We start from the raw sequence: 26,105 nt of genomic DNA, 5'->3' as shown, positions 1-26,105 counted from the left end.
GGCAGCCATGAGCAAGACAGTCGCACCCAATAAGAGCAGCAGTTCGACAAAATCCATTAACAAATCGCACGATTCCAGTTTTGGTGCTAAAATATTGTTTTACAGATCATATGATGGAATGTATAGTTGCGCCTATAATATTGGACCAGGTGGGTGATAATAGTTCCAAATGAGAACAAGTGTGATTTAACGTGCCTCTTGCATTGGGGGGGTGTGTAACAATCCTGCAGAGATGGCGAAGGGCCCCTCGTGCAGCAGCGTCGGGCCCCCGCAGGGTAATTGATCGGGCCGGTGGCTGTGAATGGCTGCTCTCTAACAGCCTATAGCTGTGCACCGGATGCGAGATATCCGCTGCAACAAGCAGCGCTCTGCCCCCCTCCCCTACCCTCCCCAGCCTGACGCCATTTACAGCCCAAATCCCGACCTCCCCTCCGGAAAGAGAGAGAAAAAAAAGACACACTGACAACGAAGGAGAAAAAGTAAAAGCCCTCGCAGCTCCGCCGATAAACCCCAGCGGGTTTGAAAACTATGGCGCTGGAGTTTGTCCCGCTTTTCCCTCCGGTTTGTCGAGAAAAGGGACGTTGACTCCGCGGCTCCGACCCAACTTTCCGCCCGTTTTCGTGCCTCGTGCTCTTGCGCAAAAACACGGGATTTGCGTTCAGGCGTCGCTGCTCGGGCTCGGAAACTTTCCTCTCATGGATTTGGACTGAAGCGACGGGGTTGAGAATCAAACTCTGCCAAACTGGATTTATTCCACCGAGACGGGGACTAAAGTGTTGAGATCACGGTACGTGGAGGCTTTTGTCGCGTTGCGCCGGGGGCAGGTTCTCGGCTGAAATTACGCATTTCTTGGCTGAACTTGCACCGTAAACAAGCTGTTGCCTATTTGCGCAGCGTGTTTTTGGCTTCTTTGTAGCTGTCCAGCTCAGTTTTTGACCCACTGTCCCATCTGGGAGCTCCAATATATTTCCTCTGTTGGTTGTAACTTTTTGCACTTTAAATGTCTGATCGAATGATTAAAGACAAGAAGTTTTCCCACTTGCATCTAATTTGATGCGCATATTCTATATTTAATTAATTTATTTTGACAACCCCCCCAAACCCAATGGGGTTTTCCATGTAACCCACGACCTGGTGTGTGTTCTTCACTTTGTCCAACCTTTTATTTAATGGACTTTTTAATTCCGCTGCAGTGAACTTCCTCCAGTCCCCACAATTCCCCCACCCACTGTGGCCGATATGTCTGAATCAGCCCCCCTCCCCGAGAGAGGCTGGATTTCTTTTTTAGTGTGCCTGCAAGCCCCTCATTAGGGTGCAAAAAAAGAGCTAAATCCAAAAGAAGCCTCAGTGCTTCCCTCTCCCACCCCCTCCGTTGCCCCTGAAAGCATCACTAAAACATCACACGGACCTCTTTCATGGCCGACATAATTAAAAAAAAAAAAAAGTTTAAAAAAAAACCAACAATAAATCAATAAAATCGTGCCACTCGGCGTGTTTTCAAGAGAAAAAATGTGTAAGGAGGGTTGCAACGATTTGTCATGCAACAAACAAAAGCCTTTCCTGTATTGTCAGTGGGGGGTGCAAACTCAACGATGGCATTTGAAAGCTAATTAGCACAAGGAAGGAGAATCAAGGCCGCCACTGTCAGCCCCTTCACTTTGGTGTGACATATTGGGGAAAACAAGGACGTGCTTTTGAATCCGATTAATGCAGAGTGACAGTTGAATGTGCTGATAGTCTCTGCTCCTAATGAACCAGTTTAGATTGCAACTCTCCCGGCACCGGGGGCCCCCACCATCAAAATAAAGTTTAATAACAGTCAGTTGGTTATTGTTCCACTCTGACTGGATCACAAATTTAACATCTTTTTTTTTTAAACCTGCAGGTTTTAAAAGTTTTCATCTCGCCGTGGCCGTTTTAAAGAATCAGAAAATGTCATTTCCAGTAATTAAGTGTGAAATTGAAGATGGGCCACAGTAACCTTCCACTGGGAGGCTTTGAGAGACTTCTTTGGATTATGACATAGGCATATAGCTCATAGAAGGTAATTCTGACCCCACTGGAGTATTTTTGAGTTTCTGGCAGCTTTTAGATGGCCAAAAGTTCTAATTTATTAAAGTGGAAGTCATAAAGTGAATATTTAATCCATGAAATCTGACCATTTTCCACAGCGTCCACAGTCTACGTTATTTTCAGGGTGGATTGAAGCTTATTGAGCTTGTGATCTTAATATTGGCCCGAACAAGCGAGGTTTTGGGCTTTGTTAAAGCTTAAAAGTGGTAACTGACTTCATCTTTCGTTCAGTTATGATCCAGTTGGGCTCCTTTCCAGACTTTCCCTGCTCAGTTTTTAGCAACAGAGCGTCCACCTGTGAACAAATCTCTGTATCGGAGCCTAGATTAGCCGCGATGACTCGAGGCCCGAAGAATCTCGGGACGCTAAATTCAATCTGTTCGTGCGATGCGGCAAACGTAAATAAAATAATGAGCAAAAAAACACATCCTGACGCGCACAACAGACAGACTGTGCTCCAGATATTGTGAGAAGAAATGCGTCAATCCGACTGTGGAACCTGATGAGCGAGTCGCTTCATGTGGACCGCATGAGAACGATAAGAACTTGGCCTGTCTTTTCCAAACAATCCATTCTGTAATAAAACAACCCTCCCCCTTTCTAAATGTGCTGTTTGCTGGTCTTTGTCTCCACAGATATCTGTTATGATTTGCATGGTGTCGTTTGCATGGCTCGTTGTAAAACCGTCTGCCTGTCCTCCCCAGGACTTCAGATGTGTCCCATGCCAGTCAGAGCGGCCCTTCACTCCCAGGATGGATCACAGAAGTCAAAACAGCAGCGACGGGGGAGGAGGGCGCCTCAGCGAAGGGAGACCTCAAGCACAGCCTCTGCAGACACAGGAGCCCCTGTCGGAGCCCGACCTGACGGATGGGCAGCCTCCTCACACTCCAGCCGTGCTGTCCCTCGATCAGATCGAGATAACGGGGAGCAGCAACGAGTACACCGATGGCCCCGTGGCGGCCCGGCGGTCTCCGGCCCCTGAGCATCAGCGACCTCGGAGCAGCCCGGTGACGGTGCCGATTTCAAGGCCCGGCGTGGACCTGGAGACTCCCGGGGAGAAGCCGACCATCCTCCGCAACCTTCCTTCGCCGATGCAGGACGGAAGTAGGAGCTCCTCGACGGGCGGCGTGCCGCGGGTCCGCAGCTTAGAGGACCCGCTCGGCGGCGTCAGGATCAGCGTTGGCGGCAGCGCGTCAGGCCAGAGGCTCCTCGGCGACAACCAGGTCATCAGAACTCAGCCGAAGCGCGCGGAGCTCAGTTCAGAGGAGCTGAAACCCCTGAACAGTCCCTGCGAGCCAGTGACGGCCGTGCCCGGCACCGGGGGCTCTAAGATCCAGGGCGCGCACTCCAAGTGCAAGGACTGCGGCCGGTGCCGCTGCCCGGAGTGCAGCCGACCGCGGACCCTTCCTTCCTGCTGGATGTGCGGCCGCCGGTGCGTGTGCTCGGCGCAGAGCGCCGTGGAGTACATCACCTGCGTCTGCTGCGTCAAGGGGCTGTTCTACCACTGCTCCAGCGACGACGAGGACACGGGCGCCGACAAGCCGTTCTCCTGCAGGCAGTCGCACTGCTGCGTGCGCTGGAGCGCCGTCTCGCTCCTCTCGCTGCTCTTCCCCTGTCTCCTGTGCTACCTCCCAGCGAAAGGCTGCGTTGCCGTGTGTCAGAGCTGCTACGACCGAGTCTCCCGCCCGGGCTGCCGGTGTTGAACCAGAAAGACGTGCTGTCGTAGTCTGAACGTAGAGCTAACGCGTTTCGCCCTCGACGCCTATCAGACCTCAGTAGAACGAAATTTAGCCTCGTCAAAGTTAAGGTAACATAGCGTTGTAGTCGTTTAAAACCAAAATTTCTCCTCAAGGTATGAGAAGTTTCTTCACTCAAGTGCCCAGATGGTTGCTACCAGAGTCCAGACGGGAACTTCCTCAAGCGTCGACACGCCGCCTACGAAGAACGGACTCCTGTTGCTAACTGCATGTAGCGATGGCAAAGAGTGTCTATGTTAGACAAAGAGCCTGACAGATGTTTTATTTTTGTACATATGACGTCAACTGTGAACCGTGTTGTGCCGCACCAGAGGCGCCTTGAGGAATCAGCCGGCTTCATTCACACACGTGTGCATTCACTGGAGGGTATCAGTGTCCCCGACGGAGTCTACAACCTTCCACCTGTAAAGTGTACAGTGACCATTATGATAAGTCTATTTTCCAATTCCAGCATTGCTTAGAGTAAAAGTTAAAATATATATATATATATATATATATATATATATTTATTTTGAAGGTTTTATTATTTTATAATGAAAAAAAATTATATTTATTTTGAGCAAAAAGCATCACCTGGGGGGGCTGTGGAGGTGCAGGAGTGGCAACGCTGGGATGCGTATTCACTTTGAATTAGAAGACAAATATATTAACGTTTGGAATTAAACACTTGAAGTCTGACTAAACGCTTGGCCTGTTTTTCTGCCTGCTTGCGACGCCTGTTTCCCCGGTTTCCACGGATCAGACACAGGAAACGTGGAAAAGTTCACCTGAGGATCCATCTGCAACCATCTGCGCTGCAGAAGAGTCTGCACATCTGTTGGGGTTCTTCAGTCTCCACAGCTTAGCCACGAGCTAAATGGGAACGTGCGCCCAAACTTCACGCATTTTTTTCAAAAAAAATACAGGCTCAGGAATGTCTCCAGCGTCCCTGCAGGCCAAAGAGGAGCCCCTGGCTGTCACATATTGATGCGTTTACGGCGCCGCGTACGTTCAGAGGCGAGATTGACAATGGCGCGGCCCCGACGTGCACTCACTCGTTTGTTATCCGTGCCTTGGCCTTTGACTGACAGCTGTTTGCTTTACCCAATTATCAACTTTCACCCAACATTTCTGTCCAGGAGGCTCTTGGGAAGTGTTGGAAAGGGGGGCCGATTCCCATTAAAGGCAAAAAAAAGATGATAGTGATTTTTCTTTTGTTTCTCCTCCCAAGCCGTTGCTCTCAGTTCATTATCTCAGCTGGGAGTGTGTGTGTGTGTGTGTGTGTGGGGGGGGGGGGGGTTAAAAGGAAGAGGGACAGCAAAGGGTTAAAAGCATCACTTTGAATGACAAAGAGCTAACAGTTTAGCCCTGTATTCAGCCCAGCATGCATTCATCCTGTTTTCAATGGTGGGCAGAGGGGGCGTTTTGGCTCCCCGATGCTCCTCTGCTACCTGAAAGAAAAAAAAAAGTCCTTTCAGTTACAAATGCACCTAAAAATTTGGACTACAGTAGTTCAACTGTGAACTCGGTAAAGGAGACCGAACCTGCATCAAATATGAAGCACGTAGAAATGGGAAAAGGTGAAATGATGTTCATGAAGGAACGCTAACCTAAAATCCCATTTGGTAGACATAAAGTCTGGTTAGGTCACGATCAGGATCTGTTCTCGGATTTTTAAGGGACATTTAGCATCTAGGATCACAAAGATGGAGGCCGGCTGTTTATCCAGCGGGCTGCTCCACTGATCTGGCAGCAGAACTGCAGGAGGGGATGTGGACGAGGGGGATTAAAACGCCCCAGAACGGCTCGCTTTGTTGGTTTTAGCCGCCGCGGCCCCCTCGGCTGGCGGCCGCTGGCGGGCAGAGAGGCCTATTCACCCTGCTCACCAAAGCAGAACACGGCACAGGAAGACCGGAAGGAAGCGGGGCTATTCTCCAGAGGCATTGTCTGTCTGACTGACGGTCGGGCTTAAGTGCTGAAGCGGCGCTGCCGGGCCAGAGGAAGTGCGCCGCCACGATGGAGACGTTTGGCGCGGTGAAAGCCGCCATTGTCTCTGACTGAAGTCCTCAGAAATGTGGAAACCTGCAGGCTCCATCTCACGGGGGTCAGATTCGTTGGAGGTCACGAGCTAACGGTTGCCATGGGAGACGGCTAACGGCGTCAAAGGTGTGAAGTTCGAAATGCAGATGCATTCAACTGAGAGCGGAGAACTGGGAGACCAGTACAACCAGAGCGAACCTTCTACACGCGTAAAAGCTCCAGGACGTAGGCGTCGCAGGAGAGCAGACACAGCACTCCCCTCGTCTCTGCACTTTCTTATTTTCCGATGTGGGCGGTGGCGGCGTGCACGCTCTTCGAGGTCAGAGCTGCGCTTCCCCACCTGGATGTGGTTTTACTTTCCATTCAGTCTGTCCTCCATTCTGTGGCGAGCTGACTCGCAGCCAAGACGGTGCTTTGCTGTCGGCGTGAAGAGGAGCCTCAGGCGTGATGGAGGTCAGCAGATCTTCAAGGCTTCGCCGGTTGTTTACAGTCAGATGAATTACAGGTCACGCCTGCAGCTTAAAATAAGAATCTTCTGCAAACAACTGACTTAAATAAACGTCCTGTTTCATCTCTTGTGTTAAATCCTAAATAAATTGGTCCAAAACTTCTATTTGGACGACATCACCATGACTGTTGGTGACTGAGGTGACAGTAGTCTGTACCACAGTACATTATAACCTCATTATAACCCTTTTAGTTCTCTTCCCCACCATAACCAGTCCATTTATATTCTGTTTTTCACTGTAACCAGACTATTTTTCTCTTTCTTTTCTCTTTCTTTATCCTCTCTGTCCCACCATTTGTTCTTTTGTGCTGTCTTTCCCACTCTAACCAGTATGTTTAATGTCTTTTCCCACTCTAACCAGTCCATACTTGCCCTCTGCCCTCCATCTTGACAACGTCTGCGTTCTATTTTTTCTATTTTGTCTTTTTGTGGTGAAACGTGGTGAAATCGTGTTCTGGCTCAGGAAGGCAAAAAGAGGAGCATGTGTAGGAAATGCTGAGCATGTTTAAAGAGACGAAGGCTGCAGGTGCATGCTGGGTATTTAAAAAACATGAGCTTATTTATACATGTGGACGGTAGCGCACGTGTGTGTGTCAGTGGAATCCAGCCTCTGAGCCCTGATAATGACGCCTGACAGGAGGCCTGAAACTCCCGGCAGCACTTCACTTCAGTACACCACAGGAAGTTGGCTCATCTGCGCGCATGTAAACACACACATACACACACATACACACACTTACACAAACAATCAGGCCTCATCTGACAGCCAGTGGAGATTTATGGGCGACACCGTGGCTGCAAGGCTCTTTGCAGCTTAGCCACCAATTGTTGTTCACCCAGACACACACACACACACACACACCACACACACACACACACACACACACACACACACACACACACACACACAGCCTTAGCTGTTATCCTGAAAGGCAGTCCTGATCCCTCCTCTCCACAGTAGGACAGACACGGAGAAAAGGGGCATTAGTGTGGTCTGACGGCTCACTACAGCGCCTCACCTTTAGCGTGCGTAAATTCAGGCTTTTGAGGGAGGGTGTGTGAGATCGAGTGAAGATTTTGAGAGATGCTGTAAGACAGAGAACTTTAGGTGGCATCTTACCAACCGCAGGTTCACACACTATCCTGTCGACACACTCGTGCAAACACGGAACTCATCTGAATGATGATTTTGATGAACTTCATCTCTTCGAGCTCTTCCTGTCGTTACAGCGACATTTTCTTTTCAGCTTAGCCAGGGAGCTTCAACTTAAAAGGCTACAAATCAGACCAAAAACATTCCAAACAAACAACAAAAAACAATAAATGCAGAACATTTAATGGAATTCAATTAACAATAAGGTAAGGTTTGTCAATATTAACCAGGAAGGTCACAAAACCATCAATAATGTGTGGAAAAATTGATTTATTAGACATCGCATGAAAAAGGCGTAAAGTTGTGGTTTCATACGCCAACACAAAGCAGGCAAATATATTTCCATGTGTGAGTAATCTCTTTTCTTATCTTGGGCACATTTGCAAGCCAACTTCTCATTTTTCAGAGGGGCTTCTCGTGCCGACACCATCCCACAGCCCCCGAGCGCAAGCACGTAGCACTGAAAACCAAATTATTCAAATCCCGACACAAGGAAGGGAATCAGGGGTGTTTGCAAGTCAAATCTGCAGACATAACTGATGTGGTGAGCAAAAAAATCTGACTTTTCCATAAAGAAACTGAACAGAGAAGCCAGAGAAGGTTTCTTTTGTCATCCTAACTTTTAAAACTAGATATTAGATGGTTGGGAGTGAGCTTGTGGGACAAATTGTCCAGATTTCAAGTCATTTAGATGACATTTTTTAATCTAAATGTCAAAAGATCTCAAAAGATACTGGTGAAGATATCTTAATATGGCATATCATATTACTAAATAAATTCATTAGATAAAATTACTTTGTGAGTTTTTCAAAGTTCTTGCTAATTAGCAGGTATTGTTTTCAAAATTTTATCTAGCTATTTAGGAAACAAGTATGCTTTTAATGATGTGAGGATATGCTCAGTTTGACAGAAAATAACAGTGACAATCTTCTACATAATGATGGCGCAGAGTCAAGTGTGAAAGGTAACATAAGAAGGTTAAAAATAATGAAATTTCAAAAACTTTAAAATAAATAAAACACCTATATGTGACGTGTTTTCAGGATTTGCAGCGAAGTGAGACATCTGTCCCGTATACCATCTCTGGGAACCTGTCGGTCAGGTGTGTGTCGTCGTTGTGTTGTTGGATTTTAACGCCGTTTTACTGATGGTATCTAAGCCTCACATTTAACAGCTGTTTATCATCATTTGGTTTGTTGCAGGGCTGTCGTTCTGCAGAATTTTGACGTTTAGCTGTTTGTCCCGAACTGCTGCTGATCAATATTTAAAGTTTTTAAATTTAAAGACGTAGATGAGCCACTGCTGGGGCTGAGCCCGGGGCCTCGGGCCTTTCCCGGGCATTATCAGCTCTGAATACGTCTGAAAGGTCAGAGATTGTTTGGAAAAGGTGTGTGTACATTGGCGGATTGATTCCTGCAACATTCCAGTGCGCTTCTGGTCTGTCGTGTAATTATTTTTAGGAAATAATTGAATCCAATAATTGAATAATTGAACTACTCCTTGTGTGGTTTCCCATCCTCCTCTTTGTTTTTGTTGGACTTACTATCATCTTGTGGTTGATAGTGACAAACATTTGTCTAATTAGACCTGTTTCGTTTATTTATTTTACATTTGTTCCTAAAAATGCCACAAATTGGATCGCCCATTTTCAAGCCGTGTTGCTGTCGTGCACACTGTTGCTTCAGGCTGTTTTTCGTGGCAACAGAGAATGGTTTGGACTGACTTGTGTAAACCGCAGCATGAGTGCGTGTACCTGTCGGAGAGGAAGTGAGCTCTGTTCCAACCCAGAAGAGCTGCGAGTTCCTTTTCTCAGTAATTTCAGTGTTTCGTTTTTGGTTCGCTTATTGGACGTGCTTCCATCGATGTTTCCAAGTGTACAGAAAACCTGTCGGTCGCTAACTTCAGCCGTTAGCAGACGTATTCAGAGCCAGCGTTGTCAGCCTGAACATGTTTGGCCACTGGAGGCCATCCCTGATTTTGTGCGATGGATTTTTTTCGGAGACTTTCTGGTGTGATCATTCCAAAAGTGTGTGCAGGCGACGGAAGCCCAGCTAGTAAACACCACGATACACAGCATATGAAATGAAAACTCAGGAAACACACGCTGGCAGAGAGGCTGTGCTTCTTCCAAAGTTATAGTGTGTTACTGAGTAAAACTTGTTGACCATGTCACCCCCCCTTCCCGCTCCTTCTTAAGGAAATTGATCTCTTGAGTCTGTCAGGTAGCTATGAGAGTACTGCAGGCCACAGGCTCTTGTTACCATTCACAGGTGTGGATCGCTGACAAGCCAACAATAACAGCCGGGCCAATGTGTGTGTGTGTGTGAGTGTGAGTGTGTGTGCTGCGCGCGTATGTGAGTTTTCCCCCGGCCTGAAGACAGAAATTTGTCAATGGTTGCTGAGATTGTCGGCATAACTGGAATTCCTCCAGACTCCAAACAGCCAAGGACAAGACTCTGAGAAAGAGACTTGAGAGGGGTGTGGAGGGCATTCTTCCTGCCAGCGTTATCCACTCTGGAACAGGCACAGGTGCAATATTTCACAAGATAAAGGCCGCTCTGTTTGGAGAAACATGCTGCTTCACAGCCACCGTTTCCAGGGAGCGTTTGAAGGCAGCAGAGGCGAGAGGCTGTGAGGAAGACATGTTGAAGTCGCAACAGCGGTGACAGTTTAGCGAGTTTAGCTTTGTCACCTAAATCGCTGCGCTGGCTAATTGTTCACAGCAGACTGAGACTGTGAAAAGGCTCCCAGGGTTTCTAAATCACTCCTCTCTTCTCAAAAATAGAAGCAAAAACCAGGACTGACTTTTGAAAATGATTCGCATCCCACTCCGTTGGGCTCATTTTCTGCATCATGCCGAAGCTCTACCGAGGTTTCAGACCCGTGTGTGTTTATTGAAGGGAGCCCGCCTCGGCCGACCTCCTCTGATTCTCCGTTGGCCTTTGCAGACAGTGATTGCCTCACTGCAGGGACGCCCAGGTGAGAGAAAACAAGACGCACACTTAACATGTCATTTCCCCGCCAGGCGTCTCAGCGAGCGGGGCCGCGGCTGGCCGAGAGCCAGAGGCAACAGAATTCTTCAGCCTGGAATGTCTGCTCGATTAAAACAGAACACAGACTCTCGCTTGAGCTCATTCGCCGCGCGTTCGTGCTTGTTGGGCTGTGATGGAGGAAAGATCGGTGGACTTAAACCAATCGCAGCAAGAACACCAGCGCAGAAAAACAGGTTTTAGTCCAAAATGCTGCAAATGACCAAGAGGTCCCAGATGATTTGAACACATGGGACTGCTTGTGCGTCAAGAGCTCCTCTTGTGTGTTTGGTTATCATCATGTCGGTCCCGACAGGATTTTCCTGTGGCAAGACAGTCCTGAGCTGAGCACAACTTCCTGTGGTCACCTGTGCTTGATGGTCCCAAAGAAAGAGGCCCTTACAAACCCCAAAAGCCGTCATCTGTCTCTCAATGTGGCCATAACCAGAGGGCGGCGCGGCGAGAGAGAGAAAAAAAAAGGATGAATGGGGCCCTCAGAGATGGGAATAAGCAGGAAGGAACACCGCTAAAAATGACTCAACAGAGTAATCTGAAAGAAAAAAAATCTAAATTTGGGTGAGATGAGGCATGCGACAGTCGGCATTCCAAATAAAATCTGCATCACTCGTAGCGTGTGGATGAGCCAAATGGCGTGAGTTTTGTGGTTTTGGATGAGAAACGCAGTCCATGAGATCATCACGCCGACTTGAGTTTTGCTTATTTGACACAGTCAAAGTGTCAAATTAGGTGTCCACGCTCGCGGGCACGTTCCCCATCTGCATCCTGGGTGATGAGTCCGGTGTTGGTGTGAGGAGCCCTCCGTAGTCGAGGAAGGGGTGGAAAGATTGGTGCTATTTTTGTCGCATGGATGATCTGAAATTAGTTTGATATGATATTCAACTGTGGCATTTTAGCGCGTAGTACAATTAGCACCTCACCGCCAAAAATCATACCAATGCAATTATGAGAAAAAACATCACACCTTATAACGTTTTCTTTGGGAGCAGATCCCCTGTACCACCGTGCCGGGCTAAGCAAGGTCTGTCCTCGTCTCTGCGCGCCTACAGTTAATGAGTCTCAATTTGGAGTCAAGCAACAAGTTAGCTAGCAGCCGCAAAGTAGCATATCTGGCTGGGTGCCTGCAGACTCCAGCTGTTTAACAGCTGTGTTATTCTTTGCATGACATGGATGAAATATTTGAGTCACATGTTTGATCTGGATCTGGATTTGCTGTACAGGTTGTTGCTAAATGCATTGGGAGCCACTAAATCCTCTGATTAGTCCTGATGATCATCTCTGGCTTTGGCTCTCGTGTTCTGGTGGTGGAGGTCTAAAACTCAGAGGGGATATCATCGGAAATCTTATTTTCCTTGGCCTCCTCATAATCCTTCCTTCCGCTACAGAGGAAGTTACTTATCAGGGATCTACTTGACATGAGCTTTCTGTTACCGCCAGCAGAACTCAGCCAGTATTCTTAAAAGAGGCAGAATGCTCCTCCCTGTTGAGACCCCCCCCCCCACACACACACACACACACACACACACACACACACACACACTGCTGCTACTGCTGCTCTTTGAGGCCACAGAGCAGCAAACGATCACCATAAAGTTGCTGTTGCTATCCACAAAGCGGCCTCTGTTCTTAACTTTGTGCTCGCCCCTGCTACCCCCCCTCCTTCTCCACACACATTTCATGCTTCACCCTCCTCTATCCCCCCCCCCCCCACCCCACTAACTGCCCAGTTCCCCCAGCTCTTTTTTCCTCCCCGCGCCAGGTCCAGTTGACCCGATCCTCCTCTCCACATCCTCCTTCCTCCTGTTCCTCTCACCATCACAAGGTGCTGTGGTACGTGCCACGCCTCAAGGCCTGGTGTCTCCTTTAACAATCAGTCCTTTTCACTTAAAAAAAAAAAAAATCCTCAAACTGTCTGTAACTGCACATCTGAAGTGCACGTGAATGCGCAGTCTGACTGATAGTGGGCTCTTTGTGCCTTACGTAGACAGGCAGATATTCAAGACAGCCGATGTTAGCATACGGTGTTGTTGTCGGCCTCCCGAAATCAACACGACCCAGAGGGAAATCGTCCACCTGATCTGCACAATAAGCAACACGTATGTGATGTACCACATGAATAAAGCTGTGCCATTATCCATCTTTTTCTTTGTGTGTTTCTTTGTTCAAAACGCCGAGTCCAGATGTGAGGTAATATATCGAGAGAGATATTAACCTAGCAGAAACATGCGCATCGCCATGGAGTGTTAAATAGGAGGGAGCTTACTGTCAGTGTTCTGATTGAAATGACATTTAACTTGGACAAAGAAGGTGCACCAACAGGACCGCAAACTCTAATTTGGAGCAAAGCTGGTTGAAGCCGTGCTGCAAACGTCCTGAAGGCTAGAGATTGTTAGAGCTAAGCTGTTGTGTGTGCTCGCTCTCAGCCCTATACGTCATTTTAGCAGTGATGACCTGAACTCTTCTTCTCAGGCCTAATACGGTGAATTTTGAGGACCAAAAGCTCTATCCCGGGAAGGCCCGTGGCGTTCGGATACCCTTCTTAAGCGTTTGACGTGAATGTCAAAGGCGACCGGGGATTCGGCTTCGGGAAACACGGGGAGATTGTAGGACAGAACGTAAAGTTGGAATCAATTAGAGCTCATTTCTGGGGAAATGAATGGCTCATTGTTACGACAGACAGACGGGGAACAATCCCAGCTTTGTTCGCCTGTCTGTCCGCACCCGTTGGAGACGTTTCAGCCTGCTATGAAAAGAGAATATTCACAAGCTTAAAACAACTTTTCGACAAATTAAATCACCCACCTAATCAAGGAACGACTTGGTGCCGGTGCCGGATGTATTTGTCAGTATTGGCACAAGTGATCTACAGGTTTTATTTGTCTTGGATTTGGCGTGTGGCAAGTGCGAGCGCTCTGTCTGCACTTGACAGTATTGGCCGGGCAGGTGGCTCTTATCTCTGACAGACCACGCCGCGGAGACACTCGCCACATTGTATTCGCTCCCGAGCGCACACAAGCGCATGCAGAGGCAGGCCGCTGTGGCTGCCTTTCACTCCTCGGCGGTGATGTGTTCTGTCTGGCTGCTGCTGGCCACTTCACCCCCACTGTTGACCCTTCAGGGATGGGTAAGGTTCAGGGTCCGAGCCTTCGGGAAGGGGCCAGACAGGGTCTGGTTGGTTCAAGCACCAGCGCTCGTGCAAAGTTCCCATCGTTGCGTAGAGTCCATGAGCAAGCAAGCAGATCCGCACCGCAGAGGTGAGGTGAAGCTACAGGAACACAGTTTTGGGGGACTTGTTCGGCTCCCAGTTCAAGCTAGTGTCTCATGGATGTTAATGAAACAGAGGGAGGAAGTGGTGAGATACAAATATGTCCACCTGTCTCTCCGTGCAGCTGGAATATCAGCTGTCGGCAACAAGCAACTAGGCGTGCATAGCTGTGGGTGAAGATTAATGCTTCTTGTACACACATCTGTTAGCATCAGCCTGCTATAATTGAGACGCATACCGGCGTCGACCTCCACGAGATGCGACGCCGCTGCCAGAGTGGCTGATGTCACCCAACAGTTGCTGCAACAGGGGAGAGGATCACGTGGAAAGTGACTTTTCCAGGGAGGTGACAATTGCAGATGTTGGAGAAGTGCAGTGGCACCCTGTTTTTGTAGTGTCCATGGGTGACTGAGAGGTTCCCAACATGCTCCAGATGCTGTCAGCGGGAAGAAATACAGGAAGAAAATGACCCTGGATTAACTGGTGGCCAACGGCAGCCTTCACTCTCGTGCCAATGCACTAATTGGAAATGTAGCACTTCTCAAATAAGTACACCACTAGTCCAAACTTAAAGAATTAAATGGCTCAAGTGCCCGTTGTAGACTTAAAACTAATGAAGATGCATCAGCCAGACTGTTAGCTAACCTTTCCTGCCCGGTAACTTCTTGTTAAGTGGAAAATTGGGCCTGGAAATGGGGCTGGAGAACGTTTACAAAGTGCCTCCACCCTGCATAATTGCAGCTCCGTGGCCGGCCGTAATTAATCTTTGAGAAAACTTGTCAAATTATTAATAGGGCCCTTAAGTGATGGCCTTGAAAAGAGGCCACTGTTCAGAGCTCCGGCTTTTATAGCGGCTTGTTTACTGTGAAAATACGAAGAGGTCTCTCTCCAGGAGTTCCGCAACTCCACGTGTCAAAGCTCTCCACACATGAAGGAGTCAAAGGGAGCGCGGGCCTCTCCGGAAACCAGTCATATCATCGGGTATGAAGTGAGCGGCACTGCAGGTTTCAGCGCAGGTTTGTATTTGGAAACCAGTCCATCACCGCGACACGGGCACAGAAACCCGCCTCCTCACGTGTCACATTCCGGTTTTGTGAGCGTCTCCAGGAGAGGAAGTCAATTTCAAGAACATTGAGGCGGCGTTCGTGTTGAGGAATCATGCATGTTGTTGTCAGCTTTCTAGTTGTAACAATGAGGCGAATCTGTTGTCTGAAACAGCAGAGGAACGCTCGGCAGGATTCATCCAGGAATTAATCCATGAATTAATCCATGTTCATCCATGTTTAACAACAGTAGCAGAGTGGAGCTTCCTGTGGAATATGGTTCCATATTACTCTGTTAGCGATAGCAATGGAAGTCATTTCATGCCTGGGCTCAATTCTTCTGTTTTTCATAAAGAAATGGGGCAAAAACGTAACATTCAGAGGGACAAAAGGGGGAAAAAAGAATTCGGATTAGGTGCTGTGTGCCACGTCCCTTACTGGCAGCTGGCGGAGGTTAAGATTCATAAGGTTCATCTCAAAACTGTGCATCTAACGCCAGAATCGTGCTGATTTTGTTGCCAAATGGGAGGACGCCACGCCAGATGCCACAAAGTAACGCCGTGTCAACCTTTGAACATTAGTTTAGTGTCTGTAGGTGCTTTTTATAGACTCTAAGAAGTAACAGAAGCAAGAAATACTCCATTTTAAAAGGAAGAAACCTTGCATGGGGGGCCCTGCCATCAGTGGCCGGCTGGGTAAAGGATGAGAAGGGGTGCTGGGACCTGCTGAAGGACGGAAGAGGAGAGCAATAGAGTTTGGTTGAAGAAACGTCCCTGTTTTTAAAATGAGGTTGGACCTGGTGCTCCAGCTTTCACATTTGTGGGGAAATGCTTGGAAAACTCAACTGCGAATATGTTCATTTTTGGGGAGCTAAAGTGGGTCGTGTGTGAAGTGTAACAGTAAATGGAAGCTACTCTGTTCCTGGTCACTTTCTCCTTTCAGGTTCTTCCATCGGGTGTGTTTTGGAGAAACAATTCCACCGTAATTATAAATATTCAAAGCAGAACGAGCGGCTTGGATTAAGCTCTGTGCTGGGTCTAGTTGTGGAGGTGTTTACCGTATGGCGAGCAGAACCTCAGATGGTCGGACGCGTCCGGCAGTCACCAGGCAGCCGGGGCGCTCAGATATGCTGTCGACAGAGATTATCAGCACATTACTGTGGCGGCCTTTCTCTCTCCACATGTGACAGAGTTTACTTTAGCCTCAGACGAGGCCCCGGCGGGGCTCCACCTGGTCCCAGCGAGGAGGCGCGGGGACTTTTGGAGAGAGCTGCTGGAGAGCGAAAAACAACAGAAGAGGGCCTCATAAAGGGAAACGTTTGCAAACCGGAAGGGAGTTATGTAAATGGGTCAGTCATTAAGGCCTTATAAAGAGAGGAGGCCGGATTGGGGCCGCCGGCAGGCGAGTCGGGAACATAAACCCATGATGTGAATAGGCTCCTCTGTTCAGCGTGAGCTCCTCTTTCTCTTCTGCTCTTTTTAAAGGCTCAGATTTGGTTTCACGATACGAGAAGACTAATATCAGCAATGGGTGAACAATTCCGGGGTGATCTTCAAGCGGCCGTTCCAGTAGTCACTGCACAAATAACGGTGGACTCTTGTAATATTATTTAAGCTAGCAACAATGTTAAAAAAGGTTTCAGCAGCCTCTGGGACATGTATCAAAGGAGATGTCAGAGAAGTGTCACTTTAGACCCATGAAGAGATGATACAATTATCTACAATTGATATGCAGAAGCAAAGACGGGCGAACACTTGTAGCATCAGAATTTCAGCTAAGGTTAGCATGACCAGGTTAAGACATACCAGCATTCTTCTTGCTGGTATGAATTAAAAAGTGATCCTGCAGGAAGATCGTACTTAGTTAGAAGGTGCTTAGTTCCTCTCAGACATGGAAGTTTCCTCTCTTGTGGTAGGGCAGAGTATATATGAGGTTCTTTCTGACTTTTCATTGGAGCTTCTGTGTTCAAGGCCGTGAAAAGCCTGTGAGCACAAAGGTAGAACGAAGAGCCGACCGCATTCACCACTGATGCCCTTCACAGGTTCCTCATTCGCGAGGCAGGAGTGCAACGAGATGTGACTGCAGAACACTGATCTAAGAAGGTGACAAGTGTTCAGTCACGGTAGGGCGGATTCTGCCACAGGAAGCGGGGTGGGGCGGAGGCGTGAACATCCTGCACCGAAGGTGACACAGAGAGAGCCGATATATCTGCCGTGAAACGGCTTTAATGGAATATGTCTGGAGGTGACTTTCAGGTGCAGAACTCACTGAGGTGGACTGGATCTGGATCAAGGTGTGTAGTGGAGCATGAAAGCTTCGATTTCACAGGTTCCCTTGAGGTGGGAATGTGAGAAACTAGTGCCTCCTTGAGGTAGCTTCTGGTATGACAGGCAGGATCTTGTGGATGCGCTATGTAGTATTTATGATTGTAAGTGAAATGAATGGCTATTTTTGATATTTATAACCAATAATAGAGTTAATGTTGGCTATGAAAATACACACTAGCATGGATTTTATCTGAGATGATTGTGGTAGAGGTGATGTAACCTGAGAAATTCCCTTGAAATGACAGATATCTGGTATTTCAGATTAAAACTAAAATTAAACAGTTCTTAGTTATTTCAGCTGGAATTAGCATGCTAACTTAGTGCCTGAGGCCTGACTGGCATTACATTCAATCTTCCGAGTCTGAAGAGGCGGGTTTTGAAGGCAAGGTTGGCACTTTTTCCGTCAGACATTGATTAGAAACCAACGCAAACATCTTTTATGATGCAAAGTGTTTGTAAGGAGCGAAGGTAATTACCGCAATTATCGTAATAGGTTATGCTAATGGCCTGTGCGGACGCAAACATGCACACATTTACACAAAGGCGTCTTGTAGTTGTCAGCCGTGCTTGATTATGTTCCCTGCAACGCCTTTATGTTAATGGCAGGAAACTGAAATGACAAACACAGAACTAGGTGAAGGATATTTGATGAAATACGCCCTAAGGAACCAGGCTCATTAGAGGAGTTTTGGTTTACCTGACAATGGCCTCGACTACATTTTTCGTAGCTTCATCAGACATTTCAGTTTGGGTTTGTTAGAAACTCTGGCCGATCCCTCCATCCTTCTTTTTCTTTATTATCTGACAACAGTCGCAGATTTCCTTCTCCTTGGGACACTTCCTCCATCTCTTTGGGGAGAATCCCAAAGTGTTCTCAGTCCAGCTCATTTTGAGATGCTTAATGTTCCCTAAATCTTAATAATCTGATGGCAGATGTAGTAGCCTGAGGAGGGGACAGACACCGACGTACAGTAGCAGAGAACAGAGACTCCTCGGGACGTTTCGGTCCAGGTCACGTGACTGTTGGGCTTTAACCAAAGCAGCCCGAGTGGAACTGGTCACAGGTGTGTCCTGCAGCACAGGTGAGCCATTAAATCAAACATTAGCGCAGTGAAACGGCAGCAGTTTCACCAAACGGGTCACATATTTCGCCAAGTGGCGCCACCTTGTGGCTGTGATGCAAAACGCAGGACTGGAGGTTGAGTTGGAACATTTCAGCCTGTTTTCAAATACTCAATAGGAAAATCCCACAAAAATGTGGATCATATTCTATTTATAATGCTCATAAATGGGGGAAAGGAAAATACCAGGTTAGACCTGTTTAGTAATTTGATTGGACATCTTTTTAAAATATTTGGATTATTACTGCTTCATTGTGCTGCATGTTGTGTGTCGACTCAGCATTTGTTGAGCAGCTGGTTCTAGTCCTGATTTGACTCTTCTGTAATGAATTCACGCCGCTCCATTTGTTCCGTCTGTCAGACGAGGACACCTATCGTGATCTTGACGCGTCTTCACTCCCGTCCAGCGTCCTTGAATCCCCACATCCCAAACCACAAGAGTGAACCGTTCAGACGTTTTCAGAGATAGATGCCACGTCCTTGCGACCAAACCGCCCAAACAAGACAGATGAGGGACAAACTCCGTCAAAAAAGACAGCAGGAATCCAAACTGACAGGCTTTTAACTTTATTGGCAATCTTTTCTCTTTTTTTTTTGCAAGACCTCGTCGATCATCTTAATTCCAGTTACAATAGATGCATAACAACTGTTCCAGAAGATGTTACAAGAATGATCCTGCACAAAAAGGAAGAAAAACAACTATGGCTGCATTCTTTCATTATTTACAAACATGTTCATTTTATTCAACCATGACTCCCGTCCCGTCCCGTCCCCCCTCCCTGTGTTCAGGCCATGAATCATGCGGCAGATCTGTACTTTAAGACTTTGACGTAGCTTTGAGGCTTCGATGGGAAGCGGGGGGAAAAAAAAGAGAAAACAGCAGCAAAGAGAAGATTAAAAAATCAAGGCTGGGGATATCTGAGCCGTCGGCTCGGCTGGGTGCCAACATCACACACGATACCCAAATCAGTTCTGAAAAATAAAAAGTGCAAAAGGCAAACGATCGCTTTGGGACGATTAAGAATTCCAGTTAGAAACTCGGGATGGCTAACTTTGCCCCCCCTCTTCTCTCAACCCACCACAAATTTGCAAATCATACTGTACAGAAGTTCAAAGTGCAAACATTAGGAATTGGAATAAGCTGGTATATACATTTCATTTCCAGAGAAATCGTTGGTTTTTGGCCAGTCGGGCTGCGTTTCCATGGTCCAGACCTCGGGCTTGTCCTCCGTCCACGCAGGACAGCCCCCATGACTGAAGACATCTGCTGATGTTGTCCGCAGCCCCAGAATCAGGATTTAAAAGGCAGTAGGAACTAAAAAGCTGAGCTACTCTACGTCAGGAAATCCAGAGCTCCGTGTGCCGGCCGGCCCTGAACGTGCACCTCTGAACCGCTCGCATCTCAGATGGTTTTTATTGCATTCTCCTCAGACTGACGCTCAACAACCTGCACTCTGTCCGTGCACGCTCCCTGTTGTTCGTCTACGTTCTAAACTCACCAACATCTATCCCCAAAAAGACTCGAGCTATTTGACAAGATGGAGAATTTCACAGCACCAAAGCAGGAGGCCACGCCGACCTCCCGCTCAGCCCTCGCTTTGGGACACTTCTCACATGGCTTAAAAAAAAAAGAGACTTTGTCCGGCTAGCCTTTGCTAATTACTTGCATCGTTAGCTTACAATGTCATACGCAAGAAATATTTGGCAATTTATGTGCTGTGGAATCTCATTTTTCTTTGATTCAAACAGAAAATGTCAGTGAAACAAACATGCTGTTGGAAAACATCCCAAAATCAGAACGGATCCTCTTGTTGAATGCAAACTGCACTCCTGAATCGTGTAGTCCAGCGAGGAGAGAGCAACAATAAAGGTTTGGTTTAGAAACACAGGTCAGGTTATGACACGTAGACGTGAGGAGCTCATTTCATGTTGGAGGAGTAAAAACCGAACCGAGAAGTTAAAATAACTTCATGTTAAATTCAGAAGATTTCATTGTGCTTTAATGTTTTTTTTTGGGGGGGGGGGGGCAAAGCTGGTGAAGCAGGAAAGAGCGTTGAATCAAAGTAAAATGAAAACCAAAAAGAGCCATTTCATCATCAAAGGCTTGTTTGGGGCTCAGAAGTAGAGGCGCCTTATAAGACTGGTACCACGTTCTGTCCACTTCTTTCCATCATTTCCTCCCCCCTCCCAGCCTCTCTTCACTGGTCGGGTCATTTGAGTGGGGGAGGGAAGGAACCTGGAGCAGGAAAGGAATGGAGACAGTGTGGGGGACCTGGGGGGGGGGGTCAGATGGTCAGGTCGCTGTTGGCGCTGGTGATGTTTCAGCGTTTTACCTCTTCAGTAGAGGAAGAAGAGGCGCGTCCGATGAGAGGTGGCCATGTTCTCCGACATGTTGCGGACTTTCAGGTAGTTGACGAAACCCCTGAAAAAGAGCAGGAGACCTGCGGGGGGGGGGGGGGGGGGGACACAGCCTGTTCAGCGCTGGAGGAGTGACGCTAATGCAACGCTCATGGTGCAACACTCACCGAGCAACAGGAAGATCCACCAGAGCCAGTACTGCCCGTTAAAGTAGCCGGTGAAGTAATCGGAAAACTGGTTGAAGAGGGGAGAAAGGCTCAGTTAGATTTCAACCTAAAAGCTTCCAAAATGTCTCCCCACATCAGACGTACCCTGACGATAAGGATCCATTTGATGAGGGAAAGGCCGAAGCCGCAGATGGCGCCGTAGCGTCCCGCGATGGTGTTGGTCAGACAGAAGGACAGGCAGAAGCCGATCCAGTTGAACAGGAAGGCCACTGGAGGAATAAACGCTCCGTTAATGCAACAGCGGCGGAATTCCTTCCACGCCGGTGGGGAACACTTACTGAAGAAGGCCAGCATGAAGATTCCGTCGTTGCCGACTCGAAGCTGGTCGGCGTCGCTGAAGTCGTCTCTGGGGGGGAACTCGTCATCCTGGCGGCGAGACGGGGAGCGAATATGCGTCAGTTCCCGCCGTGACATTCACCGGGCGGGAAACGAGGCCGCGGTTCTTACCTGTGGCGTCACCTCCACAGAGGAGACGGCCAAGGTGGCGGCTTTGGCCTTCTCCGCCTCGTCATACGTGGGCAGCGAGGTGGCGACGCTGTAGGGTGGAGGCACTGGGAAGTCCCCTTGGAAACTACTCTCTGGCAACGGGAGAACAGTACAGTTTGAATGGAAAGGAAAAAGTTTCCAGCCCCGCGGTGACGTGGGTGGACAAGAATGAGGGCCCCCACAAGGAAAAGTGCTCCACGCACCGGGGGCTGCAGCCGCCGCTCCCAGGGCGATGGACGCATAAGGAGGCGGAGGCACCTCTCCCTCTCCCTGACTCCACGACCCCGACGGCCCCTCCGCCGCCGCGGCGACGCTGGTGGACGGAGCCGGGCCGGGCTGGGCCTGGCCGTGGTCCTGGTTGGACGTGGCCGCCTGGGACGAAGTGCAGGGCTGCTCGCTGGACGAAGCCTCCGAGGAGTCGTCCTCGTTGTGCAACTGGGTGGGGGGGGGGGGGGGGGAGGAACGGGTCAGCTGAGAGCACAGGCAAAAGCGCACGTCTGCTCGCCGTTTACCTCAAGGCCGAGAGGAGTAATACAGCGGTAAAGAGCTGCTGTGCGTGAATGCTGGCTCACGTGTCACTTCCTGAACACCTGCGTCGAGCTTCCAGGACTCCAGAATGATTACAAGGTCATTTAGGAAAAGGTCAGCGTCATTCATTTATCGCGTCTCGCAAAATGGATCGCTGCGATTGCACAGAAAATGCACCGACATTTCTTTTTTAATGTGTTGCCGTGTTTAGGGTGCATGTTGCCACGGAGACGACTGTCGTCGCACCATAAAGTGCTGTCCTGGGCCTGTGCAGTCAGGAGCGTGTGGATTCTGCTGGGCTGTGTCTGAGCTCCACTGTTTGCCCTCAGCAGAATATTTTGACACTGTAAGCAAAGAGAGCGAGCGAGCGTGTGTGTGTGAGTGTGTGTGTGTCAACACAGGAGGCTCTGTAAAAAAGCGATCCGAGCGTCCGCTTCAGCAACAGCTGAGGCGCTCGTGTCTGGCATCTCATCCGGGATTATTTATTAAACCAAATGCCGACGTGACGCCTGATGCCAGTCACATGTCAGGAATGACAGGCGAGCAGGGCTCACTCCTTCAAGACGACCCGTTTGTGCACGAGTGGCTGAATGAGTCGAGGCCGGGTCAGAACCGCTCACGGGCTGTTACGCAAGATGTTAACACAGCCACCAGGAAGGGGTTGTTTTCAGTAGATTGGCCAAAATGTGCCAAGAGATCAGCAGAAGGGTCGACCTCTCGCCACCCAGACCCAGTCTTACTTCGCATGGAACAAAAAAGTCGATTCTTCTCGAGGCCCGCGCTTTGAAAAACTGGAAGCACAGCAGCTCCGATTAGCTTGGGCTCACATTGGATCCTGTGGGATTATCAGTCGCACAGACCCAAAACCGCAGGAACCCAAAGCACAAAGGGGACTTTATCTCAGCTGGGCCGGACCGCTCTCAAACACGCCATTGTTCCCTTATAAATCAAGCAGAACAACAGCAGCCTTCAGATGTAATATTCACCAGACTGTAAGGCTGAAAAGACGAACTCAGCAAACTGTGAAACACATGAACGATTGAAATGGGACTCAAATAAACAGGTTATTGGGTCTGACCAGATCCACATGATTGCCCAATGGATATTTGGTCGGTTTCCCGTGTCAGCTTGGATGTGGCTTATCGTACTCAAAGAGGAGCAAATAAAAAAGAAAGTAAATATCAGGAACTGTTTGTTTGGACTTTGCCTGAAAACCGGGCCTACGAAATGACATCTGGACAGGAAAGCTAACGTTAGCCTCCGAGATGCGGAAGTGCGTAACAATTCCGAGAAAAAACAACCCGAAATAGCCATAAATTTTTAAGAGACGTCTTGAGCAGAGACGTCTCGTGTATGTATGTGAAACACTCCATTCAAGTTAAATGAATCATGATTAAACGAATGTGTCTTTGGGCTAGGCCTCAGTCAGCCCAAGCTCACATACGGTGTTTTGATCGACACTCACCACTTGGTATCGGCTAGATGGGTCCATCCCGACGATGTTCAGCCGGCAGGCAACGCCAGCCGAGAATTTAAAAAAAACAAAAAACTTGCTCGTTGCGGCTCCAACGATCCTGATCAATTTCTTTTTCAATACCGGCGAATGTGAGAAGAGAGAGCGAAAGAAATGGCTGCAATAACGTAAGAGTCTGCTTCGGAAAACACCGTTGTTGTCAACCACAGTATGAAGTTGGTGTGCAGATTGAGAGTATTTCCGGTCGAGTGTTTCACAATAAAGGTCATATTTTAAATTCACGGGTGAAATCGACGTTTTGAGATTCGCTTAGCAATTTCATTGTACGTCAAAAAGTACTCGAATAATTAATTTCGAATAAATGTAACAAACATCGAATTTCATTGCAACAGATTTTGCATCCAGTGAACAGGTAATGTGAAAAATCTATAGATATAGATTATAGTTTTGACGGTTATAGTCGTCCAAGTGATTTTTAAACAAAACTGCATTTTTCGAATTTAGATAAATTAGAAGAATTACCGAAGCCTCAAAAAGAATATACTGGCGAAGTGAAAGTCCTTACTGTATTCACACAAACCTACTCTAATCTAATGTCAGTGGGTTGTTACCTTTTTCAAAAAGGGCTTTGATTGATTTTGAAAGGTATTACAAAGTTTCCGGTTTGAGTCTGATTGACTCAACTTGACAGTTGAGTGTCGCGATCGCGTCTTTCCACAGATTGAGGAAACGCAATGACGTCAATGCTGACAGTTAAACACCATGATTATGAGTCTCTAGCTGGAGCCAAGGGCAGCTGCGCACCCAGATATTAATATTATCTACTGATATCAAATGTATTGTCTTTAGCAATTATTGACATCGTTGCTTCAAAAGTCGATGGTTCCTTGCTTGCTGCTGTTGTCCAAGTTGTGCTGCAGCTCAAGAGGTGCATTTCTTGTTTTTTTTCCCCCCACGCAAGTCTGCAGAATAATATGATGAACCCCCTGTGGAAATCATTCAGGCCTGATTTGATAAACTGCATGCATCCAATTTTCATGCTGGCGTCTCAGCCTGCAGCAAACGCGCATAAACCCAGTGTGTGTGTGTGTGTGTGTGTGGTGTGTGTGTGTGTGTGTGTGTGTGTGTGTGTGTGTGTGTGTGTGTGTGTGTCAGGGAGAGGAACGCAGGTTGGCATCTTTTCTCCTCATTGAGGCGTTTATTCTGTCATGTGCCTCTGAGATAATCCTGGATCAACGCTCTGTAAGAGGCTCCTGCAAGTTTTAAGGGGAAACGCGGGGGTTCACAAAGACACAAACTATATTGAAAGAAACACAGCAACTGTTTAAAATCATCTTTTTATCTTTTTGCAAGACGAACGTGGTATTTTAGCTGAGGGTATAAATTTGTCGGTACAGCATTCACTTGAATTTTTGCATATATATTGTGCGTAAAAACACATCTAGTAACACTTGCTGTAGCTTTTCGTCCATTTTTCATGATCTAAATTGGGTTAAATAAGTGCGGGGGGTCTTCGAGGGCAGCACTAATCTTCCAGGGTCGGCCTCATGCATTCAACCATTGGCTCCAAGCCGGCCTGAAACAGCGCGAACGTGCGGCGAGGTATCGATAAGAGGCTCTTCTTCAATGAAATATTAATCCCATTCACTAAGAAGGGGATTAGTGGAGTACGTGGATCAGTTAAGCACCACAGGGTGAGAGAGGGGAGTGAGTGACGAAGGGAACCGTCGGCTCTCCAACGTTGAGGGAAAGGGGGAGGGGCTTAAGGCTCGGGATCCAGTTATAGCGTCTAGGCTTTGGCCACTAGATGGCGCCAGTCAATAAAATCCATCTGCTGCTGGTTGAGTCACACAAGACGAGACTTCATCCTCTGAAGAATATTAAGAGAATTATTTTTCATTTATTAATCAGTTAAATATATAACTGTCATCTCTGGGCTTGTGTAGCCGTCTTTGTGATATAAGCTATGTTAAAGCTGCAAGAGAGTCATATTTGAACTTGATGTTCTCAGAGAGCACGCGCGCGCGCGCGCGCGCGCGTATACACGCTCACTGTCAGATAGTCAGGCTATTGTTACTTGGCAACATCATTTCAAGGAGATGAGCTGATTCTGTGAAAGCTTTCCTGTCAGACTGCTGCCGAGTGTTTTGTCGGACGCCGATGGAATTGTGTATTACAGCTCCGTCAGGACGTCCGTGGCAATTAAATGGCCAAGCTGCTGTGAGCTGTGGAGTGAATTCACCCTTAGTGTGTGTGTGTGTGTGTGTGTGTGTGTGTGTGTGTGTTGTGTGTGTGTGTGTGTGTGTGTGTGTGTGATGGGGAGTGATTTAGGATTAATGTTGGACAAACACAGATGATCAGAAGTCAGGTTTCAAATCAAAATTAACTTCATCCTATGAAATGTGTTTTTTCAGGGAAGTATTTCAACAAAAAAATGGGATTTGTCGGTGTTAGTCATCATGTTATCCAAGACACTGCTTCCAACACAACAGTGAACAATTAGCAGGTTGAAACAGGCGACCTGCTGCTCCAACAATGGCTCCACGGCAGAAAAGAGTCAGACTAAACACTGAAAACAAGAACATCCTCCCTCCACCAAATTGGCCTCTTTTCTGAACCGAACCATAGAAGTCAGAATGAATAAATGTGTATAATTATGGCTGTTGTGGTTCTGTTGAGACCGGCTGGGCCCATTCTTTTAAATACATGTCAGAATGAG

At 47.9% G+C, this 26,105-nt stretch overlaps 2 protein-coding genes across 4 annotated transcripts; one reads left to right on the top strand and one right to left on the bottom strand.

The window, feature by feature from the left end:
- The first annotated feature begins 381 nt into the window (after positions 1-381).
- Positions 382-4,513, top strand: spry2 (sprouty RTK signaling antagonist 2). 2 transcript variants are annotated; one of them, XM_057027797.1, is made up of 2 exons: positions 382-787; positions 2,778-4,513. In XM_057027797.1, exon 2 carries the CDS (start codon positions 2,826-2,828, stop codon positions 3,774-3,776), a length of 951 nt encoding a protein of 316 aa, XP_056883777.1. In that variant the 5' UTR covers positions 382-787; positions 2,778-2,825; the 3' UTR covers positions 3,777-4,513. The 2 variants fall into 2 exon arrangements, with proteins under 2 accessions (XP_056883777.1, XP_056883778.1); XM_057027798.1 differs by having other exon boundaries at positions 460-479.
- A 14,351-nt stretch (positions 4,514-18,864) lies between these two features.
- ndfip2 (Nedd4 family interacting protein 2) lies at positions 18,865-23,626 on the bottom strand. Of its 2 annotated transcripts, none has more exons than XM_057027228.1 (8): positions 23,378-23,626; positions 21,588-21,819; positions 21,346-21,476; positions 21,177-21,264; positions 20,983-21,107; positions 20,839-20,905; positions 20,647-20,754; positions 18,865-20,585 (listed from the first exon to the last, which is right to left on the bottom strand). In XM_057027228.1, the coding sequence occupies exons 1-7, from the start codon at positions 23,402-23,404 to the stop codon at positions 20,651-20,653; spliced, it is 774 nt and encodes a 257-aa protein (XP_056883208.1). In that variant the 5' UTR covers positions 23,405-23,626; the 3' UTR covers positions 18,865-20,585; positions 20,647-20,650. The 2 variants fall into 2 exon arrangements, with proteins under 2 accessions (XP_056883208.1, XP_056883209.1); XM_057027229.1 differs by having other exon boundaries at positions 18,865-20,549.
- Positions 23,627-26,105: the final 2,479 nt, after the last annotated feature.

This window comes from Takifugu flavidus, chromosome 3 (assembly GCF_003711565.1).
Source record: "Takifugu flavidus isolate HTHZ2018 chromosome 3, ASM371156v2, whole genome shotgun sequence".
Classification (NCBI taxonomy): Eukaryota; Metazoa; Chordata; class Actinopteri; order Tetraodontiformes; family Tetraodontidae; genus Takifugu; species Takifugu flavidus.
This window is presented reverse-complemented; position numbering and strand designations above follow the sequence as displayed.